The 17236-nt window shown below is 38.1% G+C and overlaps 1 protein-coding gene across 4 annotated transcripts in view; it reads left to right on the top strand.

Moving 5' to 3' along the window:
* ZNF704 (zinc finger protein 704) overlaps window positions 1-17236 on the top strand; it is a 228981-nt gene that overhangs the window by 47498 nt on the left and 164247 nt on the right. For all 4 annotated transcript variants that reach the window (XM_061171753.1, XM_061171754.1, XM_061171755.1 and 1 more), the window contains exon 2: window positions 14659-14900. In XM_061171753.1, coding sequence (XP_061027736.1) covers window positions 14659-14900 — 242 coding nt within the window. The remainder of the gene's footprint in view (window positions 1-14658; window positions 14901-17236) is intronic.

Raw genomic sequence — 17236 nt, 5'->3', positions numbered from 1 at the left:
GTTATACAGAGATACAGAAGGTGTTTATATAGTGTCTATCACTTGTCTGCTGTTTTCCGGGAAGAATGTACATGCTTCTGGCTGTAAACAACTTATTTGCCTTTTGAAGCTAGAGAATAAATTGTGGCTTATTCATATTTTACCTTTTTTTTAAATAGAATATCCTTTAAATAGCTAACATATGAACAAAAGAGTTCGACTTTTAAAAACCTGAATGTGTGCTCTTTGACATTCATAAACATATGACATATGAATCATTTGCTCTGTGTAGGGTCCTGTGATAAGTATTATTTGGCTGCCAGCCAAGTTTCATTTCTTCTACTAAGGATGTCAGGGCCACATAGTTGTGTTTATCAGGCGAATTTTAGTATACAAAGCCTGTCAAACTACTTGCAAAATCCCACCCTCTACAAATTCTGTCTTTGAAAGTAGTAAGTTAGATGCCACCATTCTAGAATATACGTTCCTATTTCATTAAATTAATAAAGTTTATACTAATACAAAGTTCCTGGTTTTTTTAAAAAAACTATAAATTGAATTAATCCATAGGCTAAATATATTTTTAAAAAATTGGTGGAAAATAATTTCTTCCATATGATTTGCAGCAGTAAACAGCCATAGAGACGTTTTAATATACGAGATACGTTTTAGCAACAGCCAAAGTAGAGTTGTCTTTTTGCTCATTTCTTGAGTTGAAGATGAAAGCAGATGTCAGCAGGTGAGAAGGTAAACCTCTATTTGGCATGTTTTCTAGCTTGTAGGCTTGCCCTCTGTCTCTGTTAGGGAGACTGGTGCAGGATCCTGTTGATGTGAAGAAGATTGCTGCTGTTGTGGAACAAGGTTTGGAATGTAGAGCAAAGCAAGGTATGATGTGCTATCACTGAACACTTCCTCTTGCTTCTTCCTGCCCATCTTCCACTGTGGATTCTATTTCCTATGCATTCCTGAGTAAGGGTAGAGTTCAGGAAATGGGATGATTTGGACCGTGGTCAGAAACATTGATGGCACCCCATTGGGCTCACTCCAGGCAAAAACTTTTAAGAGAGAGATGGGTTTCGTTATCTCTTCCTGGATTTTTTTGCTATTTCTATTTTTCTTATGACCCGTTTCCCACTCAAGGCTCCCAGAAGCCTTACCTACCTCTAGCTGCCCCTGGTGACCCAAACTGCTCTCTTTGAGCAGAGCCCCATCTCCCCCACCGGAACCTCCTGTTTTTGTATGTTTGCGTTCCCTTTGATGCACTGAACCTGTGTCAGATTGCTACAGTACTTTGTCTTTCGCTTAGCAGCACACTGGATATTAACTACTCTCACAAACTAATTCTCAGTAAAGTATTACCAGAGCGAAATGATGCCTATTTACCATGCATCAGTCACTTTACTAGATATTTCCCTTTGATCCTTTCTACCAGCCTATCATCTCTGTGTTATAGATGAGGACCAGACCTTGAAGTGCAGACAGGTTAATAAACTTTCCCCAGATCAACTACCTAGCAAGTGGCAGGACTGGGATTTGATTTCAGTTGTACATGATTTCACAGCAAACATAGACTCCTTTTCCTGGTTTAGTTATAGTTTAACCAAGGATGCTGGGTTAATGATATAATTAACCCTATGATTTAACCCTATTGATAATATTTCTGGCATTCTTTGCCATTGGAATGTATATCTCAACCAGGGATCTTTATGGCACCTTCAAGTTGTATCACATAGGTAGTTGCCTACTTAAATGATGTTTTTAAAAGTTTAATAGCTATAACTAAGAACACTAGTTTATTAGCATTAATTGTTATATGGTATGTTAAAGTTATGAAATCTTCTTTCTTATTTTATTCTCTCAATAACATTCTGAGGAGTTAAGAGTAGAAGTGGGTAGATTAGACCAGAAGTTATTGTAGTAGTCCAAAAAAAAAATGATGGTGGCAATAAAAATAGAGAAAAGTACATAGATTAAAAATATGTGTTGGGGGTAGCAGATAGAGGAGCCTGCAAAGAAAAAAAAGAAATCCGGAAACGTGTGGTGGCATGGCAATACTGTACATTGGCTCATTCAGCATCTCTGTTTCCCCTTCGTATATTATTTTTCTGTGCTGCTGTGGCTGGAACTTCCCAGATACCTTGCAGCTAGAATTCTGTGTGACTTAGGTTCTGTCAAAGCAATGCACCCACCTGAGGCATGTGACTAGGCACAAATAAGGCAGTGAGGGGTAGCCATGTACAGAATCGACCTTCTGGCAAAACACAGTGTCAAAGTTTCCTGGTGCTGCAGGAGCATCTGTTGTGGAAGTTCTAGCTTTCGATACCTGTTGTCGTGTGGTACTTCTGCTAGTTCAGACTTGTGATGTGGTCAGACCTTCCTCCTGGCTCTGTGCAGTTGTCCTGTTGAACATCCCAGCCTGACTCTCCAGGGTTCTTAAAGAGTCTGTTGTCTTGCTCTGCAAATGAGAATTGGCACTGGTCCTGCTATCATAAAGCCAAGAGAAGATGATGCTTCAAGGAGGCTAATTGTGTTTAGTACTGAGAGAATGGAAATTTTAAAGTATGTATTTATTAAATTTAGTGATATACTCTGTATAGTTCACTGTGACTCTAGCAAAAGCATGATTTCTTTTTGTTTTGGAGGAAGTAGAAATCAATGACAATAAGCTGAAGAGTAAATAGGAGGTAGGGAGTGAAGACAGCTCATGTACACATCTCTATTGATAACTCGACTTCAACAGGGAATACAGCAGAGGTACAGTAGTTGAGCAGGATCAGAGGTCAAAATAAGGTGAGTTCTTTTTTTAAAGTAGGGGATATTGGAGAATGTTTGATTGCTGATGGGAAGTATCCAGTAGAGTGGAGAGAGCAATGAGGGCAAAGACCTGTGAGACCTCGAGTCAATTACGTAACTTTCTCTGTGCCTTAGTTTTCTTATCTATAAAGTTTGGATGATAAGATCTTCCTCTTAGGATTTTTTGGGACTGGAATGAAATAATGTATATGAAGAAATTTTAATGCAGTGTCTTGTACTTAGTAAGGGTTTAATAAATGTGGCCATTATTATTATTATTACTACTACTACTTTTGCTATTGTTATGGTCTTCTGTATACTTTAGAGTATTTTGAGTATGGAATCACTTCTGTCTCCTGATTTTACAAATCTTCCTTTCGGCTCTTATAGGCTGGCCCCATTGCTGTCTTATCACTTGATTACATTAGTTAAGCAAACATTTACCAAGCGCCTTGAATGTGCCAAGTATTGCATACATCAGGTGTCTGGGATACAAAACTGAGCAAAACGTGTTCTCTGCTTCTAGCTAGCATCTGGACCACTAGAGGAGAGGGCTAGGGGAAGCATGACTACCTTATACAAGTTTTATATTGTATCAGTCAGGGTTCTAGCAGGAGCAGAACTACTAGGAGGTATGTGTGGGTGTGTGTGTGTGTGTTGTATTTTCTCATTTGTACATACATGCGTGCACACACACATGCAGGCACACATTTGCATATTTATTACAGCTGGCTAAGCAAGCCTGAAGTCCACGGCCAGCAAGGCAGGAAGGAAGGATCGTGACCAGACTGAAACCCCACGAGCACACCTTTCTATCTTAAGGTCTTCCTAACGCTCATTGTCATGGGTTAGCCCAGTTCTTCCGTTGAGCCATCTACCTTCTTACGAAGGACTGTGTTGAAGTGGGACGTATTTCTCTCTCATGTTCCCATCTACTCTCTCATATACCTGTTGGACCTTTATTCTAAAGAATTAAATTTATGATAAGCAGATTTACAAATTTATTCTAATATGTACTGTTTAATTTCTTGAATACACTCTAGCTGCATTTATTAGCAGATTTTATTTAGTCATCTGTGCAGCCAGTAGAAGTAATTGGCTGTCTGTGAATTAAGAGCCACATGCAAGCTAAAATGTGAATTCGTTAGCGTTCAACTTTAGTTTTTAATTTCACCTGCTGTTTACTGCTCACAGGAATGACAAATTGTATTTAAATAAAATGTATATTTAAGGAAGAACACTTAGCAACTGACAATTCTTTTTTACTTAAAAACCGCTTCTTAATCCGCTCTGAAAAGAAGTTGTGTTAGCCTGTGGCAACCACTGATGAATTGGAAAAGCTGCATTTATAGTTCTTATTCCCAAAGGAATTCAAGGCATTGGGTTAGTTAGTCCAACTCTTTTTGTTGCAGGAAGCTGAAACCAGCTCAGGTTTTGCAAAAAAAGAAAGGTGGGGTGAGGTGGGGGGGGGGCGGGGATTCTGATGAGGAGGAGGGAGATGCAGGTGTCCAGGCACAGAGGCGACCTACAGCCAGTGCGCTCAGGGTGGACGAGGGCTTGGGGGGTGGGGGGATGAGGCAGCTCTCAGACGCCTGGTCTGTCTGAGGACCTGCCTGCCCTCTGTTCCTATTTCTCTCCAGAGTGTTCCTCACTCTTCCCTGGTTTCCTCTACTTTCTCACATGCCCGTGGCCTGGCCTAGTCTCCCATGCTGTCACTCCGAGCCACCAGCACTAATTGACATCAGTTTCTGGTCTCTCCGATTAGGCTCTGGAAAGAAAGGATTTTCTTGGTCCTGTTTGTGCCCAGAGAAATTGTGCATTGTCCTTTTCGAGAACTGATTTGCCCTTTAATTTATACGTATCAGAACTACATTCTCCAACTTACCAAAAAGTTCTGTTCTAACCACATCTGGGAAATGTGTGGTTTGGTCAGAAAAATCATGTTTTAAAGTCTGGATTGATTCCCAGGTCAGTGGCAAATAACCATATAACCCATGAAGAAAATGAACTCAAACACATTGCTTGAATTGCCAAGAGTCTCTTCTTTTTTGCTGTGTGTGTTTGTGCCTAGGATTCAGGCCAGGTGGGGACAAGGTTGCTCAGAGACCCTCAGTAGGGGAGGAGAGGAGACTTCAGGGAGATGGGGATGGGCTCCAGTAGGCGGCCGTGGAAGAGGCTCTGTGAAGTATACAGTCTCCAGAGTAGCTCTCTGTTTTGTGTGATGGGCAGAGGAAGGTTCCAGTGAGAGGAGACTGTGAGATTCCCCTGGGGCGAAGCTACAATGAGGAAAGGTCAGAGACAGTGACGGCCTGTTTTGCGCCCAGGGGCCCCGGCTCTTCCTGGCAGTGGCGGTGGGCAGTGGCAATCGTGGGCTCTATGTGGCAGTCACAGCAATTGGTATGGACAAGTCTTCCTCTGCCTTATCTCTCTACAGGTTTGTCCTGGATTAACTGGGTGATATTTGTAGAAGGAAAGTTCAGAGTCCCTTAATTTAAAAGTAAAACAAACCCTATTTTCTTTATAGATTTTATTATACAGTAAAGATTGCATTCCTAGAGATAAAATCCTCCATGAAATAAAATTTAACACTTGATAAGGAAAGGATTAATATAGTAGCCATCCTGTAATTATTTTTCACCTCTTCTCCAAATTATAGCACAATTCACTATTTCCTTCTTGGTAGCTTAGGAAATTTCTGTTGAATATGACCCCACTCTTTGCAGGTCCAGGAACTTGGCATCCATCCTCCTTAGATTTTATTAGTAGGTGCTACCCTATAGCACATATAATCACCTAAAAATTCATTCATTTATTTACTCCCTAAATGCTTATTGAGGACGCACTCTGTTTCAGATACTCTTCTAGGTACTGGAAACATCAGTACACAAAATAAAACTACCCTCGTAGAGCAAGATTCTGGCAATGCAGCCTGGACAATAAACATGATAAATAATAAATTATACAGTTTGTTATAAGTGCTGTAGAACAACAGTAGAATAGAATATAGGAGATGAGGGGTGGGAGATGAGCACTGCCATTTAAATAGGAGGGTCAGAGTTGGCTTCACTGACAAAGAGATGTTTGAACAAAGGCTGAAAGGGTGAGGAAGCCAGCAGTGTGGATGTATTGATATGAAGGAAGAACAGTCCTGGGAGATGGGGCAGCCAGTGAGAAGGCCTGAGGCAGGGGTGTGCCTGGCCTGGTCAAGGCCAGCAAGGGTCGAGGGAGAGGTAAGTGGGGAGGCAGGAAGTAGGAGAGGGTGAAAAGAAGGATTCGGGGGGCCAAACCAAATGGGGCCTTGGAGGCCACTGCAAGGACCTTGGCTTTTATTCTTTGTCAAATGGGGAGCCACTGGAGGGTGCTGAGCTGAGGAGGGGCATGATCTGACTGTGGTTGGTAAGGGACAAGGTGGCTGCTGTCATTCAGAAGGAACTGGGGGGTGGGAAAGGCATGGCAACGAAGGAGACAGGGATCCAGGGAGGAGACTCTTGTACAAATTCAGGCAAGAGATAATGGTGGCTTGACCAAGATGGTAACTGTGGAGGTGATAAGAAGTGACTGGATTCTGGATATATTCTGAAGGTAAAGGCCACAGGGTTTTCACATGACTGGGTGTGATTGGTTGAATTAAACTCTGACTTATATAAAATAAATGGAATACCTAATTACTGTATTAAGTTCAAAATTCTCTATACTAAAGTTAAATCCAGTGAGGTAGACCCATATTGATATTTCCTCTCTCTCCTTACATTTGGTTGGAAAAAATACACAGGTGACTTTAGCCAGGCTTGAATTTAATATTGGACTTTATAGAAATAGGTATTTCCATTCAGGACTTTAGAAAGGATTTTTTAAAATACTCATGTCGTTTGTTCTCACTTGCATCATGTTAATAGAAGGCTTGAAACTTCAGCCAAGTAGTCTTCCACCAAAAATTTTTGCAATAACTTTCCTAAATGTGTGGCTGACTAATCTGCCATTAGGCAAACCAAGTCATGCTTTGATGAATATTAAACTGTCAAGATATTAGAGGTGAAACTTGCTGTAGTAAACCCGGCGTTGACAACACTGATGGCTGCGGTAGTGTAGCTGTGTGGCTGCCATCACAGTGAGGGTCTCCGCACTGTCGTGCTGAGTTTTACTTCTCGCCCCACCATCACACCAGCAAACCAGGCTGATTTTCGTCAGCTAGTTTCTCTGTCTTGGTATAGAGAAATAATAAACTTGAGGGTAAAGCAGTCAAAAACCACTTCATTGTTTTCAGAGGGCTAAGGGAATAATATAATCAAGGAGCTAGCAATTGGAAGCAATTATTTTTAAAGTGTTTCTACTACAGCCATTCATTAGGACTGGATAGATTTGCCATCCAACTTATTTTTCTTTGTACGTAGCATGAAATTTGAAGCATTTACTTTGAAGTGATGAGTAAAGTTCTGTTGACTATTTTTGGACACAGTCTTTGTCAGTCGTCTCAAGAGTCTGGTCTTTCTTTGAGCATGACCCTTAGTAGTAATATTTTAAATTAACTTAAAAATCAATTGTTCCTATTATTAATATAACCTTTGCTTCTTTTGTAGCATGTTTTAAATTCTGGGAGTCTGATTACATGCTCCACACTGTAGTTGATGTGTCATTGTCATCTGTTACTAAATATGTATATTTATGTGTTTTGAAAGCAAGTTTAAAAAATAAATCCTAAGGTGGGGAAACACAATCTGAAATAGGGAAAATTCTCTTACAGTTTGTCAGCTGGGACTGTGTGGTTGCCTGGTGAATGGAAGAGTCTTAAAGCATTGCTTGGTCAAATGGACCATTCACTTGCCTCCCGTGGCTCGCTCTCCGAGAGTGGTTTTTGCTGTGGCCTGAATTTCACTCCCTTTTCCAAAATTTCTATACTACTTTCTTACTATTCAGAAAGCCCCAGAAGGCAAGTGGGTTGACTTTTTGCAGATTATTCCTGGAAATCCAGTTAATGTCCAGAGCCAATTCCTCAAATCTTACTGGGTTGAGATGAGTAAGTGAGGACAGTGTCCAAGAGTGAGTGTTGACACATGCATTTTGGCATCTTATTACCGTATATTCATGGGGAGGGTATTGGGATTAAGGTAGCCTGGAATGCACTTGAGTGTAGACAGAAGGAAGGATTGATCAAGCAAGTGGACTGATGCTAGAAGCCATTCTATTTTCTGATGTGCTGTTAGAATCCTCCTATGGAAACCAGATGTTTTCGTATTGAGAAAAGCTGACGAGCTTCAGTCCAGTTTACAAAGGACACCATTTAGAGAAATTCAAGATTGAAATAGATACTCTTAGCTTCTTGTTTAAAAAATTGCAATTTTCCCAAGTATATCATATTTATAGTTAGGCTGTTTATCTTCATCTAGGAAAACAAAAGCTGTTTGTTGGAATAAAAATTTTGAGTTTTATTTGTCAGTTAACTGAAGCTTTGTCCCCTTGCAAGAAATTACACTGGATAAAGCGTGTGTCTGTGATGTGCTATTGAAGGGATTCTGTGTTGGGTAGGAAGAAGGAATTCAATGGTAGTGCTTGTAGTACAGTATAGCTGAAAGGTGCTGGTAATCAAGGAAAGTAATAGTGCAATTGGATGGATCATTTTAAGTAATTCATTTTTCCCCTTTAGTATATGCATATATACTAGTAACTGAAAGCTAGTAGAAGAAAAAGGTATTAGTTATATAAATGCCAGATTCTTGAGAAACTTAATTATATAAAAATGATGTGTATTTTTTTAAGAACAGAATAACTTTATAAATTTTAAAATACCAAACTATACATGAACATTATAAAAATTACAAACAGGATAAAAAGCAAAATTGGACTATAATTCTGCTTCCAAGGAAAACCATTCTTAACATTTTGGAATGTCCTTTCAGAATTGTTTTTCTCTTTATATATATACATCCCTCCTCCTCGAGATTATATTGCATAAACTCATTTGGATTTCCTTTTTTCAATTAATGTATTAAATGTCTTTCCATTTCAATAAATAAAGAAATATATCTTTGTTTTTAACTATACATTTTATTTGTTCACATTTAACCCCAAATTTATTGATGGATGTTTAGGGAATTTGCATTTTTTAATACTATAAGAAATTCTGTTCTAAATATTCTTGTGTGCTTCTCTAGGTAATTTTTTTCCCTTAGATGTAGAATTGCTAAATCAGAGGGGTGCACCATTAAATTCGCTGCCTTTTGCCACGCTGTCCTCCTTCAACATGTATATCCCTACCAACAGGTGTTGAGAGTGCCAGTTCCCTCATATGTTGACCAGCACAGAGCATTATTCCTCCTACTTTTTGTGAACCTCTAAAAAATTCTCTTTGTATTAAGTTTTAAAATTTGAAAACCTTAAAAAAGTAAAAAAATTCCCCATAATCTCACCACTTGGAAGTTGTGTGTGTGTCTGTATGTGTGTATGTGTGTATCTAATTAGACAAGAAAAGAAGTAGAACAACCTTCTTGGCCCAGAAGGTGTGTAGCTTTTTAGCAAACTACTTTGTTTTTGAAAAGCAGTGAAATCATGCCTAACATACTAGTCTGCAACTTACCTGTTTCTCTTAGTAGATCATGAGCAAATGTGTGCCTCTTTATAGATCATGGATTTATTCTGATGCACTTCTTTTTAGTGACTTCATGGTTAAGTCCATTGTATGGGTGTTCCATAGTTTGTTCCCCCATAAAGAAAATTTTGGTTGGTTGAGTCAGCAATTCTAACCTCCACATTTTCCTACAAAAATGCTTGCACAAGTATAAAGGTACATGCATACATACATACAAGGGTATTCACTGTGGCATTATGTTTAACGATGAAAAATTAAAAGTACCTCAATGTCTGTGAGGAAGGGATAGGTTAAAAAATATGATCTTGTGAAATGTTATAGTATTCAAAAATTTAAATATAGTACATCTACGACTAACATGAAAAGATGCCCATGATTTATTGTGTATTGCAGAACAATACGTGCGGTATAAGCACATTCATGTTTAGACACTCCAAACAGTATATATACACAGATAGGTATTTAATGCCTTTTAAGTAAGTTGAAGTTTTGCAGTAAATTGTTAAAAGCTATTCTTTCTAGGGGTTGGACCTGACTGAGCAGGGTTGGGAGGAGGGTGGGGAAGAATAGAAAGCTGTCCCCATTTTATTTTATACACATTTTTACTGAAATTTTAACAACAAGCATATATTTTGTAATAAATGAACATTTGAAAAAATGAAAAGTACATTCAGATTCTATAGGAATAGTGAAAAGTAAAATGTTTATGTGAGACTAGGTGGTCTCTGAGATTCCACCTGCTTCACAGATTATGAGTCCATGAAATCACAGTCAAGTAAAAAATAGTAAATCTTTCTTATAGATACAAAATGTTTCATTCACAATGTGGTGGAAGAGTGAGATGAAAAGAGGAAGAGAGAGTAAACCGTAAGGTCAGAATGCGGTCAACCAGAAGCAGGAGTGGGCACCATTGATCCTGGTTCCGGAGGAACACGGAACTCAAATTCCTCTTCAGGAGGGCTCTAACACGTATTTAAGAGAAGCTATGGGGGCCTTAAACCTTCTGTTTTTTAGATGAAATATTCCCAGATTTCTCCCAATAAGATCCTTTGTCATCCTGATCGCCCTGTTGTGTTTGTTCCGATTTGTCAATGTCCATCTTGAAATTTGACAACCAGAATCAGATACTACTGCCTTCCAATTTACAGTCTCGTCACTGTGGGATACAGTCAGATTAACCCTTCCTCATGCAGGAGACACTTTTTTAAAAATCTAGACTAAGATTCCTCCTAAACCTCTGCCTTGTATTTTCTCCTCGAAATTCCTGGTTAAGAGTTTTGCTGTTTTTCTTCATTATTTGCCACCTAGGGCTTCTAGATTTGGGGCATTTGTTTGTTTTCTCTGGTTGTCTTCTATTGTTGAACCCTTTGCCTCCCCTCGAGCTGTTTCACAGAGAGATTTCTCAGATTTCCCCAGCTTTTCTTTTAACAAAAATATCAGCTCATGTGAGTCACATCATTAATTGCTATCAGCTTCAAGGAAGGAAGCTAACTCGGCCCAGGCCCTGCAGATCACCAGAAGGGTTTCCTTTTGTCACCAGGGCGTTGTGCAAATTGGGAAAAAAATAAGTAAGAGTGCCCTCTCTGGGCAGATGAAGTACAAAAAGTTCTTCTCCGGGTGGATGAATTAGAAAAATGTCCCTCTTCCATGGGTGAAGAGGCCTGGGGACCTGGCTTGAGTGGGGACTGGATTTTAGCTGATCTTTCTTGTGCACAGGGTATAACAGCATAGCTACTTGCAGCAGCCTGGGTCGTCAAGCACCTCGTGGCTGCCTCTTTGTGGCACCGTTTCCCAATTTCTGGTCTAGGGGGTTCTTGGGGAATATACTTTCTACACCAGTTACTCCTGGTTTGGTTCTTTCCTCCTTTCCTTTTTTTTTTTTTTTTTTTTTTTTAAATCAACAGTACTATCGAGGTATAATTTACATACCATAATATTCATCCCATTGTAAGAATACAGTTCAGGGATTTTTGATAAATTTGTAGCATTGTACAAATCACTACAGTCTAGTTCCAGAACATTTCCATCATGGCAAAAAGTTCTCTGGTGCCTGTTTGCAGTCAGTTCCTGCTCTCAACCCCAGCCCCAGGCAATCACCGATCTGCTTTCTGTCTTTATAGATTTGCCTTTTCTGGAAATCTCATATAAATGGGCTCATATCTTCCTTTAGCTGCTTTCTTCTCCTAATCTAATAGGGGTTCAGATTTAATTGGGGTTTATATCTTCCTTTTGCTGCTTTCCTCGGCTGATCTGCTGGAGGTGCAATGGCTGCATGTTGGCCCTGCCCCCTTTTACTGCTCCTCCAAACTCTCACTCATCCCTTCCTTTCCATCCTGCCTCAGCATTCAAACGTGCTCTATTACCTCCCATCTTAGAGCATTCTCCCTTGTCCAGCATCCGACCCAGCCACCACCCTATTTCTCTGGGCCATTTCTGAGCCCATGTCTCAAGATTTGAGTTCATATAATTGCTCCATTCTCTTCTCTCCTGTGTACTCTCCTTTTAAAAAAATTTTTAAATATAATATCTGATATGAATAAAAGAACATTAAAAAGAAACTGTAGGGACTTCCCTGGTGGCGTAGTGGTTAAGAATCCGCCTGCCAATGCAGGGGACACGGGTTCGATTCCCTGGTCTGGGAAGATCCCATATGCCGTGGAGCACCTAAGCCCGTGCGCCACAACTACTGAGCCTGCGCTCTAGAACCTGCGAGCCACAACTACTGAGCCCATGTGCCACAACTACTGAAGCCGGTGCGCCTAGAGCCCGTGCTCCGCAACAAGAGAAGCCACCACAATGAGAAGCCCGCGCACCACAACGAAGAGTAGCCTCTGGTCACCACAACTAGAGAAAGCCTGTGTGCAGCAACGAAGACCCAATGCAGCCAAAAATAAATAAAATAAATTTTTAAAAAAAGAACATGTAATATACATATAAATTTAAAGCATAGTGATAGAATGAACATCTACACCTGTCACCCACTCCTTCCACCAGCCTTACAAACAGTGGAACCTATGACTCAAAGTATCTAAAGTCTCTTGCTCACCCCTACACTTTTTTCTCTTCTTTGATCATTTCTAACTCATTTTAATTCCACTTTTAAAAAGGAGTCTGGGCTAAATAGTCTTTGAAATTCATTACATTGATAAAATTTCCTGATTATTATTGAGAGATTAATTTTATGTTTAGAATGTATTATGGAAGATTTATAGCTTACATTGTTGAATATTACCATAATTTATTTTATTATGAAGTCTCAGCTAAGAGCATGACGTACAATTATAATATCATTTCTATAGGAAGTTTATTCTACTTTGTATTAATTTGCTTTAGATGCTGGCTTTTTTTCCTAAATTTTTGGAGCTAAAAGCTAAACTTTCTGTAATGTTCTCCCTCAACCCTCCTCTCTTTGGATTGAATTCATTTAACCAGTCCAGTTGACCCCAAGGGAGGTATGGATGTCAATTATTGCTACAACTTAATACTAATGACTACTTAAATATTTAATTACTGTAACACTTGACACTTAGGGAGAAACTATTTATAATCATCAAAACCAGGCCTTTGTTTTCATCTTTCATGCCTGGCATTTGGCATATTCCTGTTGTAACATTGCTGGGAATGAGCTGCTCTAGAGGTGGAAAAAATGCCTCCCTCTCTCTTCCACCTCCAGGCAGAAGAAGTTGCACTGAAAGTGATTAGTGATGGATATTTTAAAAATTTATAATTACATTAGTTTTCCAAACTACATTTTTATTGAAAATTTATTGCATTTTAGAAGTGTGAAATATTTTCTTATTCCTTTCTATTGAGTGTCGATGTCATTAAAACAGTTAGCTCTTAAAAGCACTCATTTTTCTTGGACTCTTACTTTGCTTCATTAACTAATGCATTCTAAGAAATATGGTAACTTTTTAATGAGTTGCAAGTAGACCCAGGTGGCTGACCATTGTCCTGTGGAGCTGGGGCTTGGTCTGGCAGGAGCACCATGGAAGATATTCTCTTTTTCCTGACAAGTGCAGGCCAAGGAGAGCAGGGAGCTCAGTTTAGGGCTCTGTGTTCATGTAAAAGATACATTCCAGCCAAGGCAATCCTGAGGCACAAGTCATCCCTGGGCTCGGGAAGAATACATATGTGAGCAGGTCCTATGACTCCCAACACACATATACTTCAGAGTTTTCCTTTAGTCTGAGAATTTCTAGTCATTAATACCATACTTTGCCAGTCTCTGCTGTTACTGGGCCCACATATTCTCATTTTATTCTGAAGATGCTGTATGTTTATGGCTTTAGCTCCTATTATTCTAAATCTATTTGATCACATGCTTTGTGCTTTTCCTCCTAACTAAAATTAAAAAGAAACAAATAAGCATATCCTCTATGTAAGTGGGCGAGTGAAGATTTACTGACTATGGACACTGACTTCATGAAAGGGAGAGACTGTCTCTGGACCTGTGAAATGTCTTATAGATGCGCATATTTTGAAAAATACTCCACTGATTAGTGAGGCTCTGGGTTGCCAGATAGTCTGGTTCTTCTTTGTATACTTAGGACTTTAACAAGTTCACTCCAGACCTCATTTACAGTGCCAATCACATTACAAAATCCTTTTTCTTTTTTAACTTTAGTCTCCTTTTCCAGTCATCACAGTCCTAAAATCTGAAATAACCAGTTTTAATTCCTTGAGGTTTAAATTCATATTTGTCTTAAACTTTAATCACCATTGCATTTAGTAAAAAATCATAAGAAAAATTAATATGACTTTTTAATTGTCATACTAATGAAGGATTTCATTGAGATCTTAACTGCTATAAATAAAGGATAAAAAACAATTCTTCATTAGATAAAGAGTGTGGTTAAGATCAGTATTCATAGTCAAAGATATAAGGCTTGATTTTATATGTATAGCTCTCTTCTATTAAACATAATCAGCATGAAATATTTAAGAATTTATTTACTTAATTGAGTTTTCTCAGTTGTAGAAGAGAAAACAATAATGTTTTAAATTTTTAGATTTTTTTAAGTCTCATGCTTTCAAGCCTTCGAAGTTTTTGCACCTCTGAAAGGCTTTTCTTGTGCTTGCGATGCTTCTTGTTTGCATTATGACAGGTGGTACATCAATTGTACATTACTTTGTAATGTCAGTTATTTTATTTCTGCGTGACTTTTTTCCCATTTAAACTATAAAATCTTCAAGATGAACAGGGACAGCAGAGTCTGTGGTCTCTCGTCATGGCCATCTGCACATAGTCATGCAAAGCTGATATTTTGGGTGACTAAGAATTTTTGCATTTCATTTCACAGGTGGGGAGCATTAAGCGGGAAATGGCCTTCACATTTCAACCAGAGGACTTAAAACGTGACTCTAGTAAAAAACTGTCTCATCAACACTTGTTCCCCTTGGCCATGGAGGAGGATGTGAAAACAGCAGACACCAAAAAAGTCAACCGAGCCCTTGACCATGAAAAAGAAAACACTCGCTCCATCTGTCTCCTTGAACAAAAACGAAAAGTTGTTTCTTCCAATATTGATGTTCCTCCAGCAAGGTAAGGGACTGTTAGACCTTATATGTGTCTGCTCCAGGAAGTCAGTGGAGAGCATGTATAGTCTCCGCTGTATCTCTCTAAAGTGTAGACTTAGGAAGGTTTTTCTGCCAAGAACATTTTTCTGTTGCTTGTGTGAAATAGAGCAGGTGGCCATGCTCTTCAGAACTGACTCTTGAGGCTGTAGTAGTTGGAACTAATGTGGCTCTAGAAAAGAATGTTTTATTAGATTTTGGCAAATGAACAACAAAGAGCAAAAGAATAAATATAAAAAAATAAAAGAAACATGAAATGTATGCCTGAGCATAGCCACTTAAAAGCAAGGATACTCATATCTTTTGGTCAGGTGTTGGAGAGCTATGGCTGTAGGGCAGATTCAGCCCCTGGCCTGCTTTTGTTTGGCCTGCCAGATAAGAATAGTTTTACATTTTTAAAGGGAAAAAAAAGTGTAGAATATGGGATATAGATCATAGATGGCCTGCAAAGCCTAAAATATTTATATGTGATTCATTACAGAAAAAGTTTGGTGATCCCAGGTTTATATCATGGTAATCCTTTTAAGACAGATCTAGCTTAGAACTGGGCCAAGAGGGTTTATCTGAAATATTAAAAGGCTTTTATTACATTGTAATTCTATTTAAACCACATCCAGCAGCATTGAACCAAAGGACAATATTATGGCAGAATGACAGTGGAATAGTAGTAGAATATACATGCTAGACCTTTTACTTATTTTCTTGCCTGTCATTTATCTCACCTAGAAAGTAAGTTCCATGTTGGCTGTGATTTTAGTCCATCTTGTTCAATGCTGTATCCCTAGTATTAGAACCATGTTGACTTATATATTAACGGCTCAATAAATATTTGTTGAATGAAGAAAAGAAAGGAAATGCTGTAGCATGAAAGCTTGCTTATTTTTAATATGTGAAATATATTTTGTTACCAAAAACCATCTATAATGAAACTTTATAAGCAATTGCTTGAGAAGTTCTGCATTTGTTTGAGTGATTTCTGATAGCTAACTAGGAAAATAGTATCTTTAGAAAAGGAATAAATGTTCCTTTTCTACCAATTCACTTTTGTAATTAGAATTTCATTTCTTTTTATATGAAATCAAAAGTATCTTCTCTAGAAAAATACATATTTTTCTATTCTTCTACCAAATTTGTCAAACTTTATAAAATTATAGGCCTCTTTATTTTCCTTAACTTTTAATTGAAACTTTTCATATATTCATTACCTCTGTTTAACTACTTGGAATTATTTGCTTTTCTCATTTTTTCATATAAAGTACATGCTGAATTCTTTAGGATTAGTTCCTTTAACTGGGGGTTCATTATGATATGTCTTATCATGCCCTGAACCTGGTAGGCACCTCAATTCATATCTGTAAGTTGGTTGACTCATAGGTAAAATGACATGTAATTTGAAATGTGAACAGCTATGGTTTTATTTTTTTCCTAAGCCTGTAGGGCAAGAATTAGACTTCCCAGTGTTACATAGTTTAGGGCCAACTTGCAATTCTGTAGAACTTACTCTACATAAAATTTTCATTAGACCATTTTATATGTTGAAAGACCTGGAATTCATAATTTTAAATTGTCATCGATTGTTTTAGGTATATCTTTATTCTTTAATTTTTACCCACTTGCAGTAGTTCCTGGGGAAAATAATGAAGAGAAGAAGAAGAAAAATGTTTTCTGCCTTTTCTGGCTCTGTTGTGTAGAATATTCTTTCTTCCCTCTCTAATTCACTGAGTGCACTTAAAAGTCAAGCCAGTGTTATTATGGAGTTCTTTAAACAATATTGGGAAATTAATTGGGTTTTAAATCAATTAATGTGCAGCAAAAATTTCCCAATGACAAGGTATAGTTTAGATGTGTTAATCTATTATGGGAAAGACTAGTTAAAGCTTCATTGTTTGAGATCTCCAGTAATACACTTATTTTCATTGCTGTAGTAAGAATTTAATTATCACAAATATGCCAACAGTTGGCGAAATAAATTACTCTTTTTTAAAGTGATGATGAAGGAATCAGAAATTGTGGAGTTCATCTAACTCTCCACTCTTTCTGTTCTATTTTCTTTTACTGTTATCAAGTTATTTTGTAAATGTAAACTTTCCACTATCATCTAAATAGATCAATACTTTGTTTTAAAGAAACTCCTCTACCTGACATGTAGAAAGATACAGGATTTTTCTTTTTTTTTTTTTTAGAAGAAATAGTTATATCTGTTGGCAGTACGTAAATAATGAGGCTTGAGTAAGTCTACAGGTATACGGGAATATTGGTATGAGTAAACCTATACATCTATATCTTATATAGTATATCATATAT

This window comes from Eubalaena glacialis, chromosome 17 (genome assembly GCF_028564815.1).
Source record: "Eubalaena glacialis isolate mEubGla1 chromosome 17, mEubGla1.1.hap2.+ XY, whole genome shotgun sequence".
Lineage (NCBI taxonomy): Eukaryota > Metazoa > Chordata > Mammalia > Artiodactyla > Balaenidae > Eubalaena > Eubalaena glacialis.
Note: the sequence above shows the minus strand (reverse complement) of the source record. Positions and strands in the feature narration are given on the sequence as shown.